The sequence below is a fragment of the Alternaria incomplexa genome (genome assembly GCF_024043165.1).
Source record: "Alternaria incomplexa strain BMP 0042 chromosome Unknown scaffold_19, whole genome shotgun sequence".
NCBI classification, from domain to species: Eukaryota; Fungi; Ascomycota; class Dothideomycetes; order Pleosporales; family Pleosporaceae; genus Alternaria; species Alternaria incomplexa.
The window spans coordinates 210,782-229,328 of NW_026249868.1; the positions used below are offsets into that span (position 1 = coordinate 210,782).

At 53.0% G+C, this 18,547-nt stretch overlaps 7 protein-coding genes across 7 annotated transcripts; 4 read left to right on the plus strand and 3 right to left on the minus strand.

Moving 5' to 3' along the window:
• Nucleotides 1–125: 125 nt before the first annotated feature.
• Nucleotides 126–1,882, minus strand: J4E90_010094 (uncharacterized protein; the record flags this gene model as incomplete). The annotated part of the gene is made up of 4 exons (XM_051439610.1): nt 126–610; nt 911–1,336; nt 1,391–1,454; nt 1,775–1,882. 4 exons carry the CDS (start codon nt 1,880–1,882, stop codon nt 126–128), a joined length of 1,083 nt encoding a protein of 360 aa, XP_051286519.1.
• Nucleotides 1,883–2,201: 319 nt separating this feature from the next.
• Nucleotides 2,202–3,770, plus strand: J4E90_010095 (uncharacterized protein; the record flags this gene model as incomplete). The annotated part of the gene is made up of 5 exons (XM_051439611.1): nt 2,202–2,232; nt 2,286–2,306; nt 2,364–2,452; nt 2,498–2,735; nt 2,782–3,770. The coding sequence occupies 5 exons, from the start codon at nt 2,202–2,204 to the stop codon at nt 3,768–3,770; spliced, it is 1,368 nt and encodes a 455-aa protein (XP_051286520.1).
• Nucleotides 3,771–3,940: 170 nt separating this feature from the next.
• On the minus strand, nt 3,941–5,024 carry J4E90_010096 (uncharacterized protein; the record flags this gene model as incomplete). Its single annotated transcript, XM_051439612.1, has 3 exons — nt 3,941–4,601; nt 4,660–4,825; nt 4,877–5,024. 3 exons carry the CDS (start codon nt 5,022–5,024, stop codon nt 3,941–3,943), a joined length of 975 nt encoding a protein of 324 aa, XP_051286521.1.
• Nucleotides 5,025–5,551: 527 nt separating this feature from the next.
• Nucleotides 5,552–6,611, plus strand: J4E90_010097 (uncharacterized protein; the record flags this gene model as incomplete). Its single annotated transcript, XM_051439613.1, has 3 exons — nt 5,552–5,609; nt 5,666–6,101; nt 6,155–6,611. The coding sequence occupies 3 exons, from the start codon at nt 5,552–5,554 to the stop codon at nt 6,609–6,611; spliced, it is 951 nt and encodes a 316-aa protein (XP_051286522.1).
• Nucleotides 6,612–7,967: 1,356 nt separating this feature from the next.
• Nucleotides 7,968–8,814, plus strand: ARF6 (ADP-ribosylation factor, Arf Arf6; the record flags this gene model as incomplete). The annotated part of the gene is made up of 5 exons (XM_051439614.1): nt 7,968–8,061; nt 8,108–8,293; nt 8,397–8,543; nt 8,598–8,713; nt 8,770–8,814. 5 exons carry the CDS (start codon nt 7,968–7,970, stop codon nt 8,812–8,814), a joined length of 588 nt encoding a protein of 195 aa, XP_051286523.1.
• A 1,167-nt stretch (nt 8,815–9,981) lies between these two features.
• Nucleotides 9,982–13,862, plus strand: J4E90_010099 (uncharacterized protein; the record flags this gene model as incomplete). Its single annotated transcript, XM_051439615.1, has 6 exons — nt 9,982–10,221; nt 10,570–11,743; nt 11,791–12,044; nt 12,103–12,873; nt 12,927–13,397; nt 13,446–13,862. The coding sequence occupies 6 exons, from the start codon at nt 9,982–9,984 to the stop codon at nt 13,860–13,862; spliced, it is 3,327 nt and encodes a 1,108-aa protein (XP_051286524.1).
• A 532-nt stretch (nt 13,863–14,394) lies between these two features.
• Nucleotides 14,395–16,505, minus strand: J4E90_010100 (uncharacterized protein; the record flags this gene model as incomplete). Its single annotated transcript, XM_051439616.1, has 4 exons — nt 14,395–15,839; nt 15,976–15,988; nt 16,047–16,158; nt 16,321–16,505. The coding sequence occupies 4 exons, from the start codon at nt 16,503–16,505 to the stop codon at nt 14,395–14,397; spliced, it is 1,755 nt and encodes a 584-aa protein (XP_051286525.1).
• Between the last annotated feature and the right edge of the window lie 2,042 nt (nt 16,506–18,547).

Genomic DNA, 18,547 nt, shown 5'->3' on the forward strand with positions numbered 1-18,547 from the left:
CCGCAGCCAACCCATGCCAAAGAACAACCTCCCCCAATGGTATCCAACACTCCACAATAAGACTCGATGCGAGCCTGCTATGACCGGAAGTCCATCCCTCCCTGGGGAGCCGAAGTGCTACTCACTCATCTATCAGGCAGCACATACCTCCTTTCTACACTCATCTCGCGATCTGCCTCATCTTCACCTTCAAACCTCAACCTAACGAGATTGTCCACACCATCTCCTTCTTTGCCACCATCTTCTTTCTTGACCTTACCATCACTCTGCTTCCAGACAGCCACCACTTCCGCTTTGTAGAAAGTAGTGGTACCTGGGTAGAGAGCGAGAACATTCTTGCCTTTGCTAAGGTCTGGTAATGTGGTGTTTGATGAGGGTGGTGGGATGGGTATTAGGTGGTTAACGGAAGCGCGATAGGGTACTGATGGTGTTGGAGGGTCTGGATCAGCATCGATGATCTCGTACCGACGTTGCTTTCCTTCGCCGATAACGGATGTCACGCGGCATAAGATGCCCTCGCCCTCGAACGACATGGAGGACGCCGAAGAGCGATTCTTCGCGTTGTTTCGGTAGAGGACCTCTGTCTGTGGCGAAAGACGTGGTCGGATTTCTGTAGTAATGTCGTCAGCTGACGTGGTGTCTGAAGAGACATGGGACGATGTGTAAAAAGGGCGCTGTGATAGAAGAGATGGTACATGGTGGCATGAGCACATGAAAAGAAGTATGAGATCAGATGAGGTGAGATTATGAGCTTGCCTATCCGACTACAAACCTCGAACAAGCCGAAAGGAAATATGCCAGTGGGTATCGTCTGCCGTCTAAGGTGAACGCCGATAGCAAGGTACAGCTCAACGCTTGGTCTTGTACTTGATTGTGGGCTTGGTTTTGGAAGAAGGAAGAACCATCTTACCCTTACCCGAGTCGTCTTCGTCCATCTTCACACTGCCCTCTCTCGCAACAGGCACCGATCCTGCTCTGCTACTGCCCGACTTGGCTACCAGTCGATCTTTCTGACTGCTGATAACGACTTTTGGGCTGGGACCTCCAGGACTGTCCGCAGCCATGCTGTCGCGGTCGTCAATGTTGTCGTTGTGCTTTCGCTTGCCTTGGCGGTCGCGTCCAGACTTTCCGTGCCCAACGCTGGTGGCTCGTGATGCTGAGGTCGGGGCCTCTTCCGACTGACGGAGGGCAGCCAGGAGTTCTATCTGGGTGGAGACATCATTGCCGCCTTCGACCTGCTGGAGAAGGGTCTGTGCCTCGTTTAGATTACGTATGTTGTCGCGCAGAAGGTCTTCAAGCTCGTCATCAATACGGGCTGAGGTTTCCTCGCCGCGGTCTAGCCGGGTTAGCACAGTGGGACGAATATGTAGTAGTCAGTTGGGCAACGAACGCTGACGAGCAGACTGTTCTGCGACGAGGGCGGTGATTTTCTCTTGCAAGGCATCCGACTCTTTCTGCGGCATGTCAGCAAGGGAGCGGATTCATGTGTAGATAATTTAGATAATGCATGCGACAAGGCACGGTCTGTGTAATACCATGCATTTGTCGACGCGTCTGGCATCTGTCTTGATCTGTTCCCAGAGTTGCCGCTGCTCCTCTGTATCTTCTTGGTCATAGTAATATGGTTTTCTTCCATATTTGTTTCGGTTATGGCCCAAGTAGCCGTCAGAATCGCGAAGATCACGCGGTACTTCGCTCATGGTGAGGAATGCTGGCGATAGATATGGAGATGCAGACTGTAATGCTGGTGTTAATGAAGAAAGTATATTCGTACCATGAGTTGATCAACGCGACGTCCGTCAGCTTTGATCGAGTTCCAGAGGGCTCTTTCCTCGTCGAACTCCTCCTTCAACTGACCACGGGGCCTGCTGCGGGCTGCCATGTTGAGGAAGTTGTGGCCCGTCAACTCCCCAGCTCTTTTCGTGTTACCTAAGGCGCTGCAGGTAGTTCATGTGGTGGTGTGGAAGCGACAGACTGAGGTGGAGGAAGGGAAGTAGCTGCAGATGATCAACGTCGGGGCATGTAGTCGGCGGGATGCAGGGTAGGGTACGCTAGTCATGGGAGAGGGGATGAGCCTAAACCAACGGCAGGGTGACGATTGTGCGGGACCAAACAAGTGGACCCCGCCCAGAGCTCCTCCGCCAATTCGCGGCATCGCAATACATACGCAACCTCCACACTCGACCGAAACCATATTCAAGATGCGGAACCCTCTTATCAGACTAGAATGCGGTAGGTCGAGATAGTGAAATTGATTTGAGCCAGCATTGGCTAACTAAATCCAGGTGTTAACAGCTACGACTGGGGTGCGTGCCCCGCGTCATCACTCACCTTCGCCCCAGCAGCATGCTGAACCAACCCAGGCAAAGTCGGCAAAGAGTCTGCAGCCGCCAAATTTCACGCTGCAAATGCTTCAGACTTCTCGATCGAAGAGGAGAAGCCATATGCCGAGGTATGAAATTCCGGCCTGCGATTGACGCGTCGTTGACACGGTTAGCTATGGATGGGCACACACCCGTCGCTCCCCTCGAAAGACAAGGAAACTCAGCGAACGCTGCTCGACCTCTTCGAAGAAAACCAAGCCCTGTTATCAACAGATATTGCCGAGCGCTATGAGAACAAGCTTCCCTTCCTGTTCAAGGTCCTCTCCATCAACAAGGCCCTGAGCATCCAGGCACACCCGAACAAGAAGCTTGCCGAACAGTTGCATGCAAGCGACCCCAAGAACTACCCAGGTCAGTATAATTACGGAAATTTCCACAGAAATACTGACCTCACTAGATGACAACCACAAGCCCGAAATGACCATTGCGGTCACTCCCTTCGACGGCCTCTGCGGCTTCCGACCCCTCGCCGAAATCGCCCATTTCCTCAAGACCGTTCCTTCATTGCGAAAGTTAGTAGGCGAAGAAGAGGCAAAGAAGTTTGAAGACACCATCAGTGGCAAAGAGACATCGGACAAGGAAGAGGATATGCAGGAGAACAAAAAAGCTCTGCAATCTGCCTTTACAAAGCTCATGAACACGGACAAGGACGCACTATCATCTGCCAGTGAAGAGCTTGTCAAGGCAGCGGAGTCTGAGGGGGACAAGTTCGCGGACGGCGGCCCACCCTCCAACGACGGCAAAGAGCTCGCAGACCTTGTCGTACGCCTAAACTCCCAATTCCCCGGTGACATTGGCCTCTTCGTCCAGTTCTTCCTCAACTACGTTAAGCTCGACATCGGCGAGGCCATGTTCCTCAAGGCTGATGACATTCACGCCTACCTCTCCGGCGACATCATCGAGTGCATGGCGAGCTCTGACAACGTTGTCCGCGCAGGCTTCACACCCAAGTTCAAGGACGTGGACAACCTGACAAAGATGTTGACATACAGCTATGCGCCGATCAGCGAGCAAAAGATGGAGCCTAGGGACTACTCGCAGGTCAGGTTGAACGCACCGGCGTATAGCTCCAACAGCAGCAACAAGCTGTACAACCCACCGATTCCCGAGTTCGCCGTAGTACGGACTGCCCTCAACCGTGTTGGAGGAAAGGCTACGTTTGATCCGATTGATGGGCCCAGCATCATCCTCTGCACAAAGGGCAAGGGAACGATTAGCGCGGGACCAAAGGAGGAGGAGATCAAGGAGGGCTACGTCTACTTTGTTGGTGCCACAGCTGAGGTCGTCATCAAGAGCGATATCGATGCCGAGGACGAGGAGGGCGCAGAGGGTCTGGTAACATTCAAGGCGTTCTGCGAGCTTGAGGACGGCAAGGGCAAGTTATGAGGTATGATTTATGTGCCAAGAGGCTACGAAACCAGCATGATGATCTGACGACAAGAGAAACGTCTTCTTGCTATTTGTATTTAAGTAGATAATACGTCTATCATCTATGAGTGGTATCACAATGCTATGAGTCGCTAAGTCTAGAACAACAAGGGGAGTGAAGTGTCGCCTTACTCCGGCAAACTCCTCATGACACCTTCAAATGCTACCAATGCCATCGCATTCGCCGGGAACGCTCTCAGGAAGCACGGCACGAAACCCCGCCAGTACCCTTTCCAGCCTTGCTCCCTATACACCGCTTTCGCAGCATCTCTCCACCTCGGAAACCTTCTTTGTGCCAGCGGATCCGTCATGATACGCTGCTTAATCACATCACTCGGGTAGCTCGTCAACCAAAAGACCTGCGCCGACAGACCTCCCGCCCAGAAATTGACAGCCGGAGCAGACAGTGAAGTCCGCTGTTGCAACTGCCGCGTAAAAAGGTCGTAGGTCCCCCACCAGAAGCAGAAGAATGTGCGGAAGAGCAGTGTAGCGCTGAGACCATGGTACACACCCCTCATTCCATGACCAGTGTATATCTTCTTGAGGCAGTCGATTGGTCCGGAATATAGACGCGACTTCTTATCCGCGGCGTACTGGACTTGCAGACGTGCCTTGATGTGTTCGACGGGCGCGGCGATGAAGGAAACTGTCCATCCTGCCATTGTGCCTGCTAACGCGTGGCCGTATACGGGCAGTTTACGCTGTTGTTCGCCGAATTGGAGATGTGAGGGGGGGTTGAAGACGCGGTCGTTGAGAACGCGGCGGTAGACGCTTAGGGAGCCTAGCATACTTTGTGGTGTTAGTATACGGAATATGAGGGGGTGCTTGGGACTATGTGTCTGCGTACATGGAGTCCATAAACATCCATCCTACAAGCGGTGGTGTAGCGCCCTTGTACAACCCCGCGAAGCCTTCTTTGCGGAGTGTCTGCATCAGACAATCTACCGGACCGCGGAAATGGCTTTTCTCGGTCGTCTGGAGGCGGACTTTCACCGTGTCGAAGGGGTGACCGACTATCTTTGTTAGCTATGTTCAATGTATGTGCTGGGGGACTGATTATTTACCAGATAACTTCGCAATGCCGCTGAACACCCCAGCGACAAAGCCGCGGTAGTGCTTGGGAGACTTCTTCGGCTCATCAGAGGTAGCTATCAGCGCGGTGGCCGCCGGCTTTGAGTCGCTAGTTTTCAGGTTCAGGGCTGAGGTAGCCATTGTCGCGTCGCTGTTCTCCGGTACAATATCGGAATCATGCCTCCCGTCCAAGAAAAAGCACAAAAGGCATGCAACACGTCAAAAGATCACGAAGAAACGAAGGTAGGGAGAAGCAGGGCCGTCGAACAACTCAACCCATTATTCTCGGTGGAACTGTCAGCAGCGGTCAGTACAGTAGGCAACTTGCAGGTTCCGCATATCGGAAACGTACAAGCGCCCGCGATGTGGTGACGATGTCGACAGGGCCGAGAGATCGGTGTGTTCGGACCCCCGAAAGTCGCGTTTTAGTGCCTTCCAAGCCAGGGCTGGACCCTTGAGATTGGCTTGCCAGATTGGTACGATGGTTCCTTCATAGACCTTAGCGGCTGCCCCTCCATATGCACTTGCGATCGTGTGCGACCGAGGATGGCGCGGTTTGATCTTTCTGTTGCAAATCAACTACTAACGTTGCTTTCACTAACTACTCTGTATACCTTCTGATAACTTTGCTGGCGCGCGCGCATTCGATACACGTGTTCTAGGTAACTATGTCGGCGACTACGAGTGCGACGACGGCGCCCGCTGCGGGTGTAGAGTCGAAGAAAGGTATGTTGGATGTTTGGCGGGGCGCGTTTGGAAGAGCTGTACTGACATCGGCGCAGTATGGACGACTCTCATCACCAACACGGCATACCTCACCGGCCTCCTTACCCTCGATTACTCACTCAAGAAGCACGGCACAAAGTACCCGCTCATCGCTTTGTACACGGATACCTTCCCCGAAGAAGGCCACACGGCGCTCGATGAGCGCGGCATACCGAAGCAACATGTCAAGTACCTGCTGCCAATCAAGTCCAAGGACTTCACCGCAGACCCGCGCTTCTACGACTGCTGGAGCAAGCTTACGCCCTTCTCGCTGGAGGAGTACGACAGGGTGGTACAGCTAGACAGCGATATGTTGGTCCTGCAAAACATGGACGAGCTCATGGACTTGGAGCTGGACGCACCGAGTACAGGCGGCAAGGGCGATAGAGTGTTTGCAGCGAGCCACGCATGCGTGTGCAATCCGCTCAAGAAGCCGCATTACCCCAAGGACTGGTATGTCTCTTCCCTTATACATGCATACGATATGTAGACTAACACACCTCTAGGATACCAGAGAACTGCGCCTTCACAACCCAACACGCCGACCCTACCACCGCCCAACACACCGGCGCCCCCTCAACCGCCGGCCTCCGCATGCCCAACGGCGGCCTCCAAGTCGTAAATCCCTCGCTCGCAACATACAACCTGATCCTCGAGCAGCTCTCTAACGAGGCATCCGGCGACTACGACTTCGCTGACCAATCGCTGCTGGGCGATTTGTTCAACGGCCGCTGGGTCACGCTGCCATATACGTACAATGCGCTCAAGACGCTGAGGAATAAGGGCGTGCATGATGTGATCTGGAGGGACGAGAATGTTAAGAATATACATTATATTCTTAGTCCGAAGCCGTGGGAGGAGGACGATGGCAAGTCAACGTGGGAGACGCATCAGTGGTGGTGGGATGTTAATAATGAGAGGAGGAAGGAGGAGAAGAGTAGGGGAATCGATGATGGATTTTAAGCTCTCACGATGTCGTGGGGTCTTTGCATAGTGGTCGGCGTAGAGGTGTAGAGTAGTATGTGATACTTGGGTGAGCATCTTACGAGAAGCCCTGGAGGCGTTGCACAGTGGTGGGGTAGGGGGAGAATAATGCCCTGCATAAAAAGTATTTGGCAGCCACGAAGGAAGAATACATTCCATCCAATGAAGACTGCGTTCCGGCTATTGAACAGCTCACGTATTGCGTACGAACACCTTCCTTTTCGGTAGCACGGCTTTCTACACGATGTTTTTCAAGTTTCCTCTAGGCTTGGCGCCAGGGTTCCTCCCCGATTCAGTAATCCCTCAAGCTCGGTAGTTATGCTTCTTTCAACACATGGTCCGCACGGTGTACCACGTCATGGTGGACGGTACTAACCCTGCATGGCCAGTGTACAGGCCTTGTGAAGAACTATTCGTAACGCGGACCAACATTTGACTATAGCAGCCATGCTCGGGCAGTTGGAGGGACGATTCGAGCAAAAAGTCGCAGAAAACTTCTTGCATCGGCTTATTTCGCCCGAGATATGAGTCCTCGACGATATTTGAGCCGACTATAGCAGAGACTAAATCCCGAGGGAGGGCTAGCCAAACGGGAAGATCGGAATACGTCACGGTAACGCCGTGTGTACAGGCAAGATGCAGTGAGTGAACTGCTGCCAGTTCCCACACGAACGGCGCAGACCCCACGGCTTCATCAATCTCAGGAGTAGCGCCGCGTACCTGCGTTTGCCGGCATTCGGTGAATCGAACGGCGGCGGCAAAGTCACACGGCAGGAAAGGCTGCTGGAAACTATATGGCTAGCTGCAGCTATCGTGCAGCCAACGCGCATGCAGATGCAGCGAGTAACGCATGCGGAGACCCTTTGCTTCATCTTAGCCAAGATTCGCAATCAAAGGGCGTAGTCGAGCTGTGAGCCCCTTTTCGCCGACTGAGGCAAAAGCAGGAGAGGCGGTGATGGAGGTGTGTGGTTGGCGTGTAGGATGAACCCGTCACGATCAAGCCGTTGGGCGGAGCACAGACGTTTGGCAGCTGCGATCTGCAACGCGCCTGCTGCGGTTTCACTCCTGAGCAGCGTGAAACCTCATTTCGTGAACAGCGCCAGCGCCCACGCGAGACCCTGTCCCGAGTCGCTACACATTTGCATCTCCTGTGCCGTCTACATCTTGACGTCTTCTCCCACACACGACCACCATTGAATCTCACCGACACGCCTTATCACGCCCGACCGCCTGCCGTCTACCGTCCTCCGTCGCGCGCACTAGCTATAGCTCGCTTTCGCCGATATACCGCCCACTCGACACCACCACCAAGTCCATAACGCGTAAATCAGCACCATGGGGGGTTCAATATCCAAGATGATGGCCAAGGTCTTTGGCTCCAAGGAGATGCGCCTGCTGATGCTGGGCCTCGACGCCGCCGGAAAGACCAGTACGCACCACCATCACACCACATACGCTGTCGCTAACTCTCCCAGCCATCCTCTACAAGCTCAAGCTCGACCAGGACGTCACCACGATCCCCACCGTCGGCTTCAACGTCGAGACCGTCACATACAAGAACACCAAATTCAACGTCTGGGACGTCGGCGGCCAGGACAAGATCCGTCCGCTCTGGAGACACTACTTCTCTGGTATGTTGGGCCGTGGAGGCACGGTTCCGGGTAGGCGAGTCGACATGCACGCGACTGCATGCGCATGGCTCCTACCTTACCCGGCCTCCTATGAGATCTATCAATTGAACGACGTGGCTAATCGCAATCACAGGCACCCAAGGTCTCATCTTCGTCATCGATTCCAACGACCGCACCCGCATCGACGAGGCCAAGCAGGAACTCACAAGGATTATCCAGGACCGAGAAATGAAGGATGCGCTGTTGTTGGTGTTTGCGAACAAGCAGGATCTTAGCGGAGGTGCGTAGACATGAAAAGTGCGAATGTGAGGGATATTGGGCTGACACGATATAGCTATGCGACCAAAGGAAGTCTCGGACCGTCTGCAATTAGACAAGATCGCCAAAGACCACGTATGGAAGGTCGAGCCCAGCTGCGCGACAACAGGAGAGGGTATCTTTGAGGGATTGGTACGTTTGAACCCTTCTCACTCTGCGCATTGCACCCATCTAACATTCACATCCAGGCCTGGCTGTCCAACAACGTCAAGCTACCACCCGGCGCCAAATAAACGTCTTCCCACCTACCGCGATCCGCGCATCCCTGTCCCTCTCTCACACACTGTCCGCGATACCTGAACGACTTGCATGCTCTTCCCTGCATATACCCGGTTTTGTCCTCTTTACTTAATGTCGCACTTACTCTTATCGTCTTGTAATCTTCTTAATTGGGACTTGTACATTAGATATGTACAAATCTTTTTTCTTTGTCTTGTGTGTAGATCTTTTTCCTGTTGTGGTCCGAAGATGGGTGCCTGGCTGGGCTGACTGGTTGGTTGGCTGGTTGGGCTGTCTATAAGCAAGCGACACTGATATTACCTCTGTCTGTGTTCTGAAGTGCTGGTGGTGTGGGGTGTGGATGGTGATGTGGAATTTTTGACGTCTAATTTCTAGGTTGGCCGCGACTACCTTCTCTAACGCTCCTTCCGAATCCGTCCTTGCGACTTCCTTTCCCCGCACTCATCAACCACGGATCTCCCAACCCCACGGTTTTATCCCCTCTCTGGTATACGCATTTGACTTCTCTTCATCATGAACACGGCTCACTCTACTTCCTTGACGATCACCGGCGCTTGCTGCACTCGAGTGAGATCGCACGCATTGGAGTGCACTACACGAGCAAGCTTTGACGGATTGCTTGTATGCAGGTGAGTTGCGCTCTCAACAAGCCGAGTGTTCTTGACTGAATGAGAACTGACTGTGAATTGAAATACAGCGTCATGAGCTTGGGATCAGCATAGCGGTCCCGATGGCCCTGCAGCGCTTTGGAATCCGCCTGTGCGGACGCGCATTCGACTGGAATCCACTTCTGAAACCACTTTACTGACGTCTAGCTCATTTTGCCGATATCCAAGTTGCTTTGCCGACATCCAAGACTGACTTGTTTGGTTTGCGTCACAATCAGACATTTCAGAGTGGTTGGGGGCACTCTTTGTCTCTCGAAAACTGCCTCCCAAACACGATTGTGTTGGCTTGTCTTGAGTATTGGCAAGCAATGAGACACTCAGACATGTGTATATGAAGATGCTGGAGGACAGTGTTGAGATGGACACCAGCGAACGCAGCTGATACCTTGTCTAGCTACTCGAGACGAGAATTCAACCTCAAGGCATCGCGGCACTTCTTCCATCCCCTCGTCACTCACAACTCGTGGTTTCTCCTACGTCAACACTCCAGCCATGGCTCAGATCCCAAACCTGACCCTGGACGCAGCCAAAGCCGCACTCACTTCCGACTTTCTAAAGAGGATCAACGACGACATCATGTACGAGAAATGCATCTGGTGCAAGCCGGGCCAAGCCAAGAAGAAGAAACACGCTCTCATCGACTGCCCTACTGCCCGTCCCTCGCCCGCCGATCTTACTAAACTCTCGCACGACATCTTCAATGACCAAGATTCCAATCAACAAGACTTTGCGGTTGCTTACATTCATCATCGGCAGCTTGACTTTCATCCTCGACCCGATGGAGCTACTACTTTTACGGCTGGACGCTTAAGGGCGCAGATGCCGCCGGCGGTTGTGCCAGTAGCGGCGCCTACACCTGTAGCTCCCCCTGCTCCTATACCTGCTACATCTGTTCCTCCATCTGCTGTACATACGAATCAACCTACATCTGTGGCACAGCCACCTCCAGCGGTATTGCCGGTTCCTCCTACTTCATTCGCGACTTCCGCGTATTCCCCGCTTCCAATCGTCCCTCAACCGACTGCTAGTTCCGCAACCCAACAAACTCTAACGGGTATGGCAGCTACGCCTACCGGCCAGATTTCTTCCAGTCTTGCGAACGTTTCTCTTCCGCCAGCTAGCGGCTCCATGACATCCGTGCCAGTTGAAGTCACAGAAGCTCCTGTCTCTAGAGACATGGTGCCGGGCCGACAGCGACCGTTCGGACGTGATATTGCAAGGGACGGAATTCCATTCGGTTCGTCTGAGAACACTGTCCGGAAATTGCAAAAGCTTCTTGGGAACAAGGTCACTGCTCACTTTCCGCCTAGACAGGGATTTGCGGAGTCAACCCATACTGTCTACACAAACCACTACGCCATTGACATTGCTCCTCAGACGATTCTCTACGAATACAAGATCCTACCTTCTATACCTGGAAAGAACAAGAGGAAGATCAGAGCGATTATCGAAGCTGCTATCAAGGACACGGACTTTTTGCAGAGCAACCAGCAGAATTTTGCTACAGACTACTTCGACACCATAATTGCTTGGAAATCGCTCCACACCTCAATTGGGACAGGTCATCCCAAGCTCAGCGGCGATGGTAAGGCAGGCTCTGAATGGAAACTCAACACCTTCGTGGAGAGCGGCACACAGCTTCCGTTGCGGTTCAGGTTCGAGGGAGTTGTCGACACGCAACCGCTGTTCCTGTACAAAACCATCGACCCAGACTATGCCAATGCAGACATACAGCCTATAATTCGAGCGCTGAACATCTTGATATCCAAGTGTTTTGACGAATCGAAAGACTATCAGACAATGCAAACCGGCGCGAACAAGTTTTACCTGAAGGATGCGTATGAGGTTCTTAGCAATGGAAAGAAACCAGGCCCAGAACAAAAGCTTTCGCAGTCGCTTTGCACAATACGAGGATACAGTTACACCATCAAAGCAGGTATTGAGCGGGTACTTCTGAACGTCAACGCCGCTACGAGTGCTTTCTTTCTCGCGGTATCCCTAGACCGGGTATTCACCGACGACTTGGCATTCTCCAACTTCAAAGACCGCGATTTCAATGCTCCGCTGAGAGGCTTGCGCGTCTACATCAACTATGAGAGGGGCGACAAGCTGCAAGATCCAGAAGCTTGGGAGAGATTGAACAGCGAAAAAGGCCGCACAAAGACCATTCAAGACTTGGGCGCGATGCTTAGTGTGCAACAGTTCGAACTTGAGTCTGGAAAGGTGTGGACCGTTCAAGATTATTTCGAAAGCAGTAAGTAGGCCACAGTACACCCGTCATATTCGAACTAACGTGTATAGCGTACGGCAGAAAACTTACATATCCTGATCTTCCAGCCGTCAATCTCGGCTCGCGACAAGAGCCCCGATGGTACTGCCCCGAGGACCTCATCCTTCTTCCATATCAGATGTACAAAGGCTTAGTGCCAGACGCAGTCACAGCTGGTATGCTTGATACCGCATGCCATATTCCTTATGATGCAGCAGCTCTCGTCGATGTGGAAGCCCTCGAGACTATGGAAGTTCCAAGAGACACAACTACCCCACTGACTTTGGTGAGTCAAACCCCAATGCAGGTATCTAGCGTACTGCTAACAACTCCGGGTTTCATAGGCTAAGTGTCCGATTATCACTATCGATCCACGAATGCTCAAGGTTCCCAGCGCTCAAGAGCCTTATCCTACGATACAGTACGGCAATGATAGCACGCTTCAGGCTAAGAACAGGTGGAACACAAAGGGTCTGGCACTACTCGACCGAAACCAAAATACCCTTTTCAAAGGCACCATCATTGCGAGCAGCGGTATGTTAAAAGGTTGGAAAGTTTCCCCGGCTTCTTGCACCAAAGATCTACGCCAATTTGCCGGTGGACCAACGACGAACGGAACTCAGACGATTCCAAATTACAGCGTTGCCACAATGCAATTCCCTTCTGGAGAAGCCAAGCCTGTAAACACTGGCTCACGCACCGCTGTGGACAGTGCACTCGAGGCTGCAGCGAAGGGTACAAACTTTGCTTTACTGATCCTGCGAAACAAGAGCGCGGAATCATATGCGCATTTCAAGGATCTATGCGACCGAAAATGGGGCTTCCACTCACTCTGCGTCACCCAGACAGCTCTAAACGGGAGCGGTCGAGGTCAGCTCATGGGTAACCTGATGCTGAAGATGAACCTCAAGACTGGTGGCAGCAACCACTGTGTTGCAGACGGAAAAATGAAGGAAATCATGCCTAACACGCTGGTTCTTGGAGCAGACGTCACACATCCAGGCAAGGGATCGATTACTGGCTGCCCATCGATTGCAGCTATCGTCGGGTCCATCGATGGCTTAGGTGGTCGATTCCTTGGATCCATGAGGCTACAGAGCAAAGACAAGAAAGAGGTAAGTTTTTGTGTGCGATATGGTGAGCTACGCGAAGCTAACGAGTATCACAGATCATCGACGAAGTGAAGGCTATGGTTGTCGAACGCATCATTGATTGGGTCGAGGAACATGGCGGCACCACCCTCCCCACGAACATCCTCTACTACCGAGATGGTGTTGGAGATTCTCAATACAGAGACATCAAGACCACAGAGCTACCGCAAATACAGCTTGCTTTCGACACCGTTGTTACGAACTTGAAGAACAAGAAGAGCATCCCGAGCACTGCCAACCCAAAGATCAATATCACGGCGATAGTCTGCGCGAAACGTCACAACACACGCTTCTACCCAGGAGAAGGCGACGAAGACAGCCATAACAACTGTCACCCCGGTACCTTTGTCGACGACGTGGTCTGCTCGCCATACTACCAAGACTTCTACCTACAATCCCATTGCGCCCTGAAGGGGACAGCCCGTCCTACGCACTACTTCGTCATCCAGAACGACATGAGCAACAGCGTCGACGATCTTCGTCAGCTAGTGAGTTGGACCTCTTTCCTCGACTGTGACATACTAACCATTCACTAGACCCATGAGCTATGCTACAGCTATGTCCGCGCTACCGTCGGTGTATCCTACGCCTCACCTGCCTACTACGCCGACAAATTGTGCGAGCGAGGCCGCATCTATCTCCGCGACTTCTTCGTGCGAACCTCCAACGGCGAAGTCCGGCGCAGCCAGCTCGAAACCGCGAAGCACAAGAAAGAAGACGAGTTATCGAAGATTCGTATCCAGAAATTTGGTGCTGAACGCCACGCGAACGGTCGCAAGCGGCCGAAGACTCTGGGAGAGCTGGAGATGGAGAGCGATGATAAGAAGAAGGTCGAGGATGAATGCAAGGAGTGGGTCATGAAACAGGCGAAGAAAGAGATGTATGGTGGTGAGGACGCACCTGGTAGGAATCCCTGGCATGCGAACATACGCAAGACTATGTTTTGGATGTGATCGTCTGCGAGGATGAGACTAGAGAGCATAGTGGTGGATGGCTCACACTGTGCGGATGGCGAGCGGATGTGTTTCTCTTCTTTCCTCCTCTTTTGTGGATTTCTCTTATTTCCTTTCGTCTGCTGTTGCGTCGCGTTTTCCTACAACCTTGTCATAGACTCTGCTTTTTGCCCATAGATTTCCTTACTCAATAGACTGTTTCACTCACAAACCCATTGCAACTCCCCACAAGACTCACATTTCGCAAGCATGGCATTAAGCGAGAAGAGCTGAAGAATGATATGACTTCTATTGAAACAAGTCGCTTAACCTTTCGGAAGCTTGACTGAATGATACTAAAGCGTTGACATGCAACACTAGATGACCCTTACACTAACACCTCTAGCCATATTGCAGGCTTGCCCTAGTCTAAACCACACCAAATACAAACGCCGTAGCGCTAGAATGCAACGATGAAGATGAAGAGCCAGGAACCAAAATTGCGCCAACCCGTCGTCAAAATACGTTAAGAATGTATACAGCGCTTGGAAGATCATTTCCACTGACCTTGGCTCAGCTTGAGCAGGCCCTCTACGCACCCAGCTTCTTCTGCTGAGTTTATACTAGAGCGACCACTCGCGTCGTCACCGTGCATGAACTGTCGCAGCTCATCGTCTTGCTCGGGGTCGACAACACTCTTGCCAGCTTTCCGCTTGTCCTTGGCCAGCATGGCACCGAGACTTGACGTCTGCGACATCAGATCTGTGTTCTCTCCCAGTATCTTGCGAGCTGCTCGTGAAGCAGGAGGCGTAGCGGCGACTTGGCGGTCTCTTCGTACAGACTTGGACGCGTTAGGCTCCCAGTTCTCCTTGTCGCTCTCCGTTTGCGGGAACTCGTCCGACTCGGTGCTTTCGCCGCCCTTCTTGTAGTCGGCATAGTCCTTGCTGGAGAAGCGGCCGTTGATGGTGGACGCGCGTTGCATGGAACCGCGAGCCTTCTTGAGTGGACTGCTTTGTACTTTGTGTGAGCTGTGGCGTGCCATCAGCGGACTGCTGTTTTGGCGGGCCTGGTTCTGTGCTAATATCCTTCGGTTCGCGCGTAGTATGCCAATCGCGTCAGCTGCACTGCCACTCTCCTCTTGTTCGGCACGTGTTGTCAGGCTGGTTGTTGATCGGCTCTCGGGATCACACCAGAACTCCCATGCGCGCGAATCCCTGCTCCTTCCGATATTCGATGTTGTCCTTGGTACCTTGGGGCTCGGCTCGCCTCGCGCGGCGGCGGCTAGGCGGTCGTTCAAGCCAGCTGCACTGTAGCTTCGTCGCAGGCCAGCAGCGGCACGGGAGAAGGAAGATGGAGTCTTCTTCGACTTTGGCGGTGATGGCGTCTTGTCGAGATCGGTGACGATACGCGCAGTGCCGTCCTCATTGGTCGCTATCCGCACGAAAGAGTGCTTGCGCTTCAGTGGCCGGGAAGGTGTTTTGGTCGCATGGTCAGGTGATACTGAAGGCTTCGGAGGGGCGTTCGGAAAGGTGATGACTTCGGGCGTGTAATCGTCGAGATAGCGAACGAACGACGCGCTGCGACGGTTGGAGATCCATGATGTGCGTTGTTGCGCGGCGCCCTGTGAAGATGGTGCAGCCTGCTGCGAGTTGCTTATTTCAGCGGAGGCATTTTCGGTATTTTGAGTTTCGGTAGATGGCTCTGCGACAACTTCATTCGCGTTCTCTGGTTCGTTGGCAGAAAAGGCAGTGTCGATGGTGCGTGGCTCTGGGATCGTTTCGTCGGAAGTGAGTTCTGGCGTTGCGGGCTGCTCGGGTGGGTCAGACGTCGGACACTCGCCCGCGTCTTTCGGCCCCGGCGCGTTATCGATATTGCGCGCAATGGCTACCGTCTCGTCCTCGGTGGGCGGGTCCGACATGGTGGAAGAAGAAGACATCAGCGATGCCGTGGAAGATGGTTCGAGAGGCCGTGAGCGACGGCGGTCGTTCTGGCGTTTATCTAAAGCAAAGCGTGATCAGGACGTGTTTCGAAAATCATGCGCACAACCAAGCCACGCGCAACACTTCGGAGCGATTCAATCGGATCGATTGAAAAGCAAGCACCAGCGACGCGCACAACAGATGGATTGACTTACTTTGAAACCAAATCTAGGACGCGATGTTAGCAAGGCGCGCACACTCGTGACGTGGAGAAATTGGCGCTTACCTGAACTTCTTTCTCGCCAAGCGCGACTTTGCGGACGATGTCTAGTCGTGCAGCCTTGTCTGGCTTCGGGTTCTTGAGATATTCCGACTTCAACACGTCTTCGTCTTCCTTGCTGCAAGATGTCGTGGTCAGCGCTGATGGGGTGATGGAGAGTCGTGCCCGCGGGGTAGGCCGAAGTAGCTCCCGATGGTAGGTTGCGCACGAACCAACGCGTTGAACATGGGTCGACACGGTCGAGATGGAAAGGCAGAACTTGGATGGAATGAGAGCATACCTGGTGCGTCTTCTCTTCTGGCGAGCAAGAGCTTTGTTGTCGACATCCGGTGGCATGTGGTTTGCGACAGTTTCCTGCGAGTGCACGAGGAAGGCCAATTGACCACTAAAACTGGCGCGTCTGACGGTGGGAAGACGCGATGACGCAGGCGAGGAAAACGACGGCAAGGGCGATGAGGCGGACATGATGGGATGACAACAATGGATGTTGGCAATTGGATTTGGTGTGATCAGAGAAGAGCTACCATGAAAGAGAGTTATAGTAGAAAGAATAACGCGTTCAACATGGTGGCAGGAAAGTAGTGTGCGAGGCGCGTCTTCAGTCGCGTACGTATCAGATTGGTCCGAGCCGAGCGCTTGCCTATGTCGTGCATACCACTTGACTGAACTTGCCGCCCGTGCACACGACCACTCCAGCCTCATATCCTGTATTATCCATGCGGCAGATGGTCACGCATGCACGAGCATGATGAGGCTGAGAAATTGTCACATTCTATCACGCCCAATCTAAGCATCGCTGACAAAAACGCGTGCATCCCATCACTTCGATAGCCTTTCGTCGTTCATGTCGGCGTCTTGCAAGGAACTACGCGAACGCGGGACGACAATTATCTGTTTTGCTTTTCCAAGGTTCTCAGCCCTATTTCGGAACACGTCCAAGAACGCGCGTGAGCAGAGCCCATTGCACAGCAGATTCGTGCAACAGTATTGGGCCTCTGTATATTGCCGCCCCTTTCTCGACATCATCTGGTTCCACGCGGGATGAAGACGCGTAGGAGTCGCGACGAAAACCATGCTTCTGTTTCCACACGCGTAGCACTGACAAAGCTAGTACTCAAAAAGGATAGTGGTGAAACACGTCCGCACGTGACGCGCTAACCCTTCCAATCACCCCGCCACATCCGCGAAACACGAGTCAAACAATGCACGGTTCTGCTCATCACAACGTTCTGACACAAACTCTCTACCATCGGTATCCTCCGATGACCTACCCTGTCTGTACGCATCATTGCGACTGCAATCTAGGCAGCGACACGCTACTCAACGACTATCCAGTCCGGCCTGCAGTCTAACTCTCTTGGCTGTAACTCTCACCGTCAGATGGGCTTGCACGATGCTCAACCACCATTCCATCTCTCTTCCCGCAGATGCGCATACTCACTTGTCCTGCTTAGCATCTGACCTTTTGCATGCACTTTGGTCTAGTCGCGGTCTCATTGTTCCATCCCTTCCTACCCCACATCCACCGGTGAAGACACATACAAGGCAGAAGGTTTCGGAGCAAGAGTCGGAGGGTTCCGTGGCCTGATTATACAGATCTTTCGCGTCAAGACTGATCGGTGTCTTTCTGCCTTGTACAGTACACTCTGACGATGTCTGTGTTCAGGAGCCAAGGAGAGTTGCACTGCTCGGACCGAAGCCGACAGAAGATATTCGTAAGACAGCTTACTATCCCGCAACCACGTGCTGCATGCGGCACTTCTGGAGTTTCAACATTCGCGTATTGGCCATCGAAATCTAACCGAGTGCCCGTGGCTTTTTGGCGTTCGTGCAATCCTTGAGCCTCACCGGTTTTGGCCCCATTTTCCTATCTCGTCATCACCAGTTACCTCCTAACCTGCCATTACGATGGATGATTGGCGGAAAGTACCCTTGCCCAAATCACAGCTACCAACGGTGTGCTGTTCTGACAGCCCTACGAAACAAGATAACCCGACCGCTAGGTTCCTGTTCGCGTAGGCGAGCTACTGCATCGAGCCTCGGATGAGGGTTTCACACCCGAGAATCTACACTTCGGTCAGAGATACGGTCGCATCGTGGTATAGGGCTAGCCCTACGGATCCACTTTCGTACACAGACTCCGCTTCCGCCGCGAAGCTTCTGGAGTCTGAGATCCTTTCGCACGATATAACCGCCACTCTACCACTGGAACGCGGACCGTGACTGAACGTTCAGCTAGCACTTCAATTGGTTGGAGCTCACTGCCTAGTGCTATTGTCGCAGGACATGACTATGCACGGCCTCGATGCTCGTTTGGCTTTGATTCGCCGGGGCCAGGTGTTTCTTCCGTTGATTTCATCTCTAGTCCTCTGATCGGATGCAGGGCTTAGGCCTCTATTCCTCTCTTCCCGGTCTCTGTCCGCCATCCGCAACAAGTGTGCTATCTCTTCCACTGTATCACATGTTGAGCCAAGAGTCACGGGAGCTGTCGTGGACAACACTCCAGC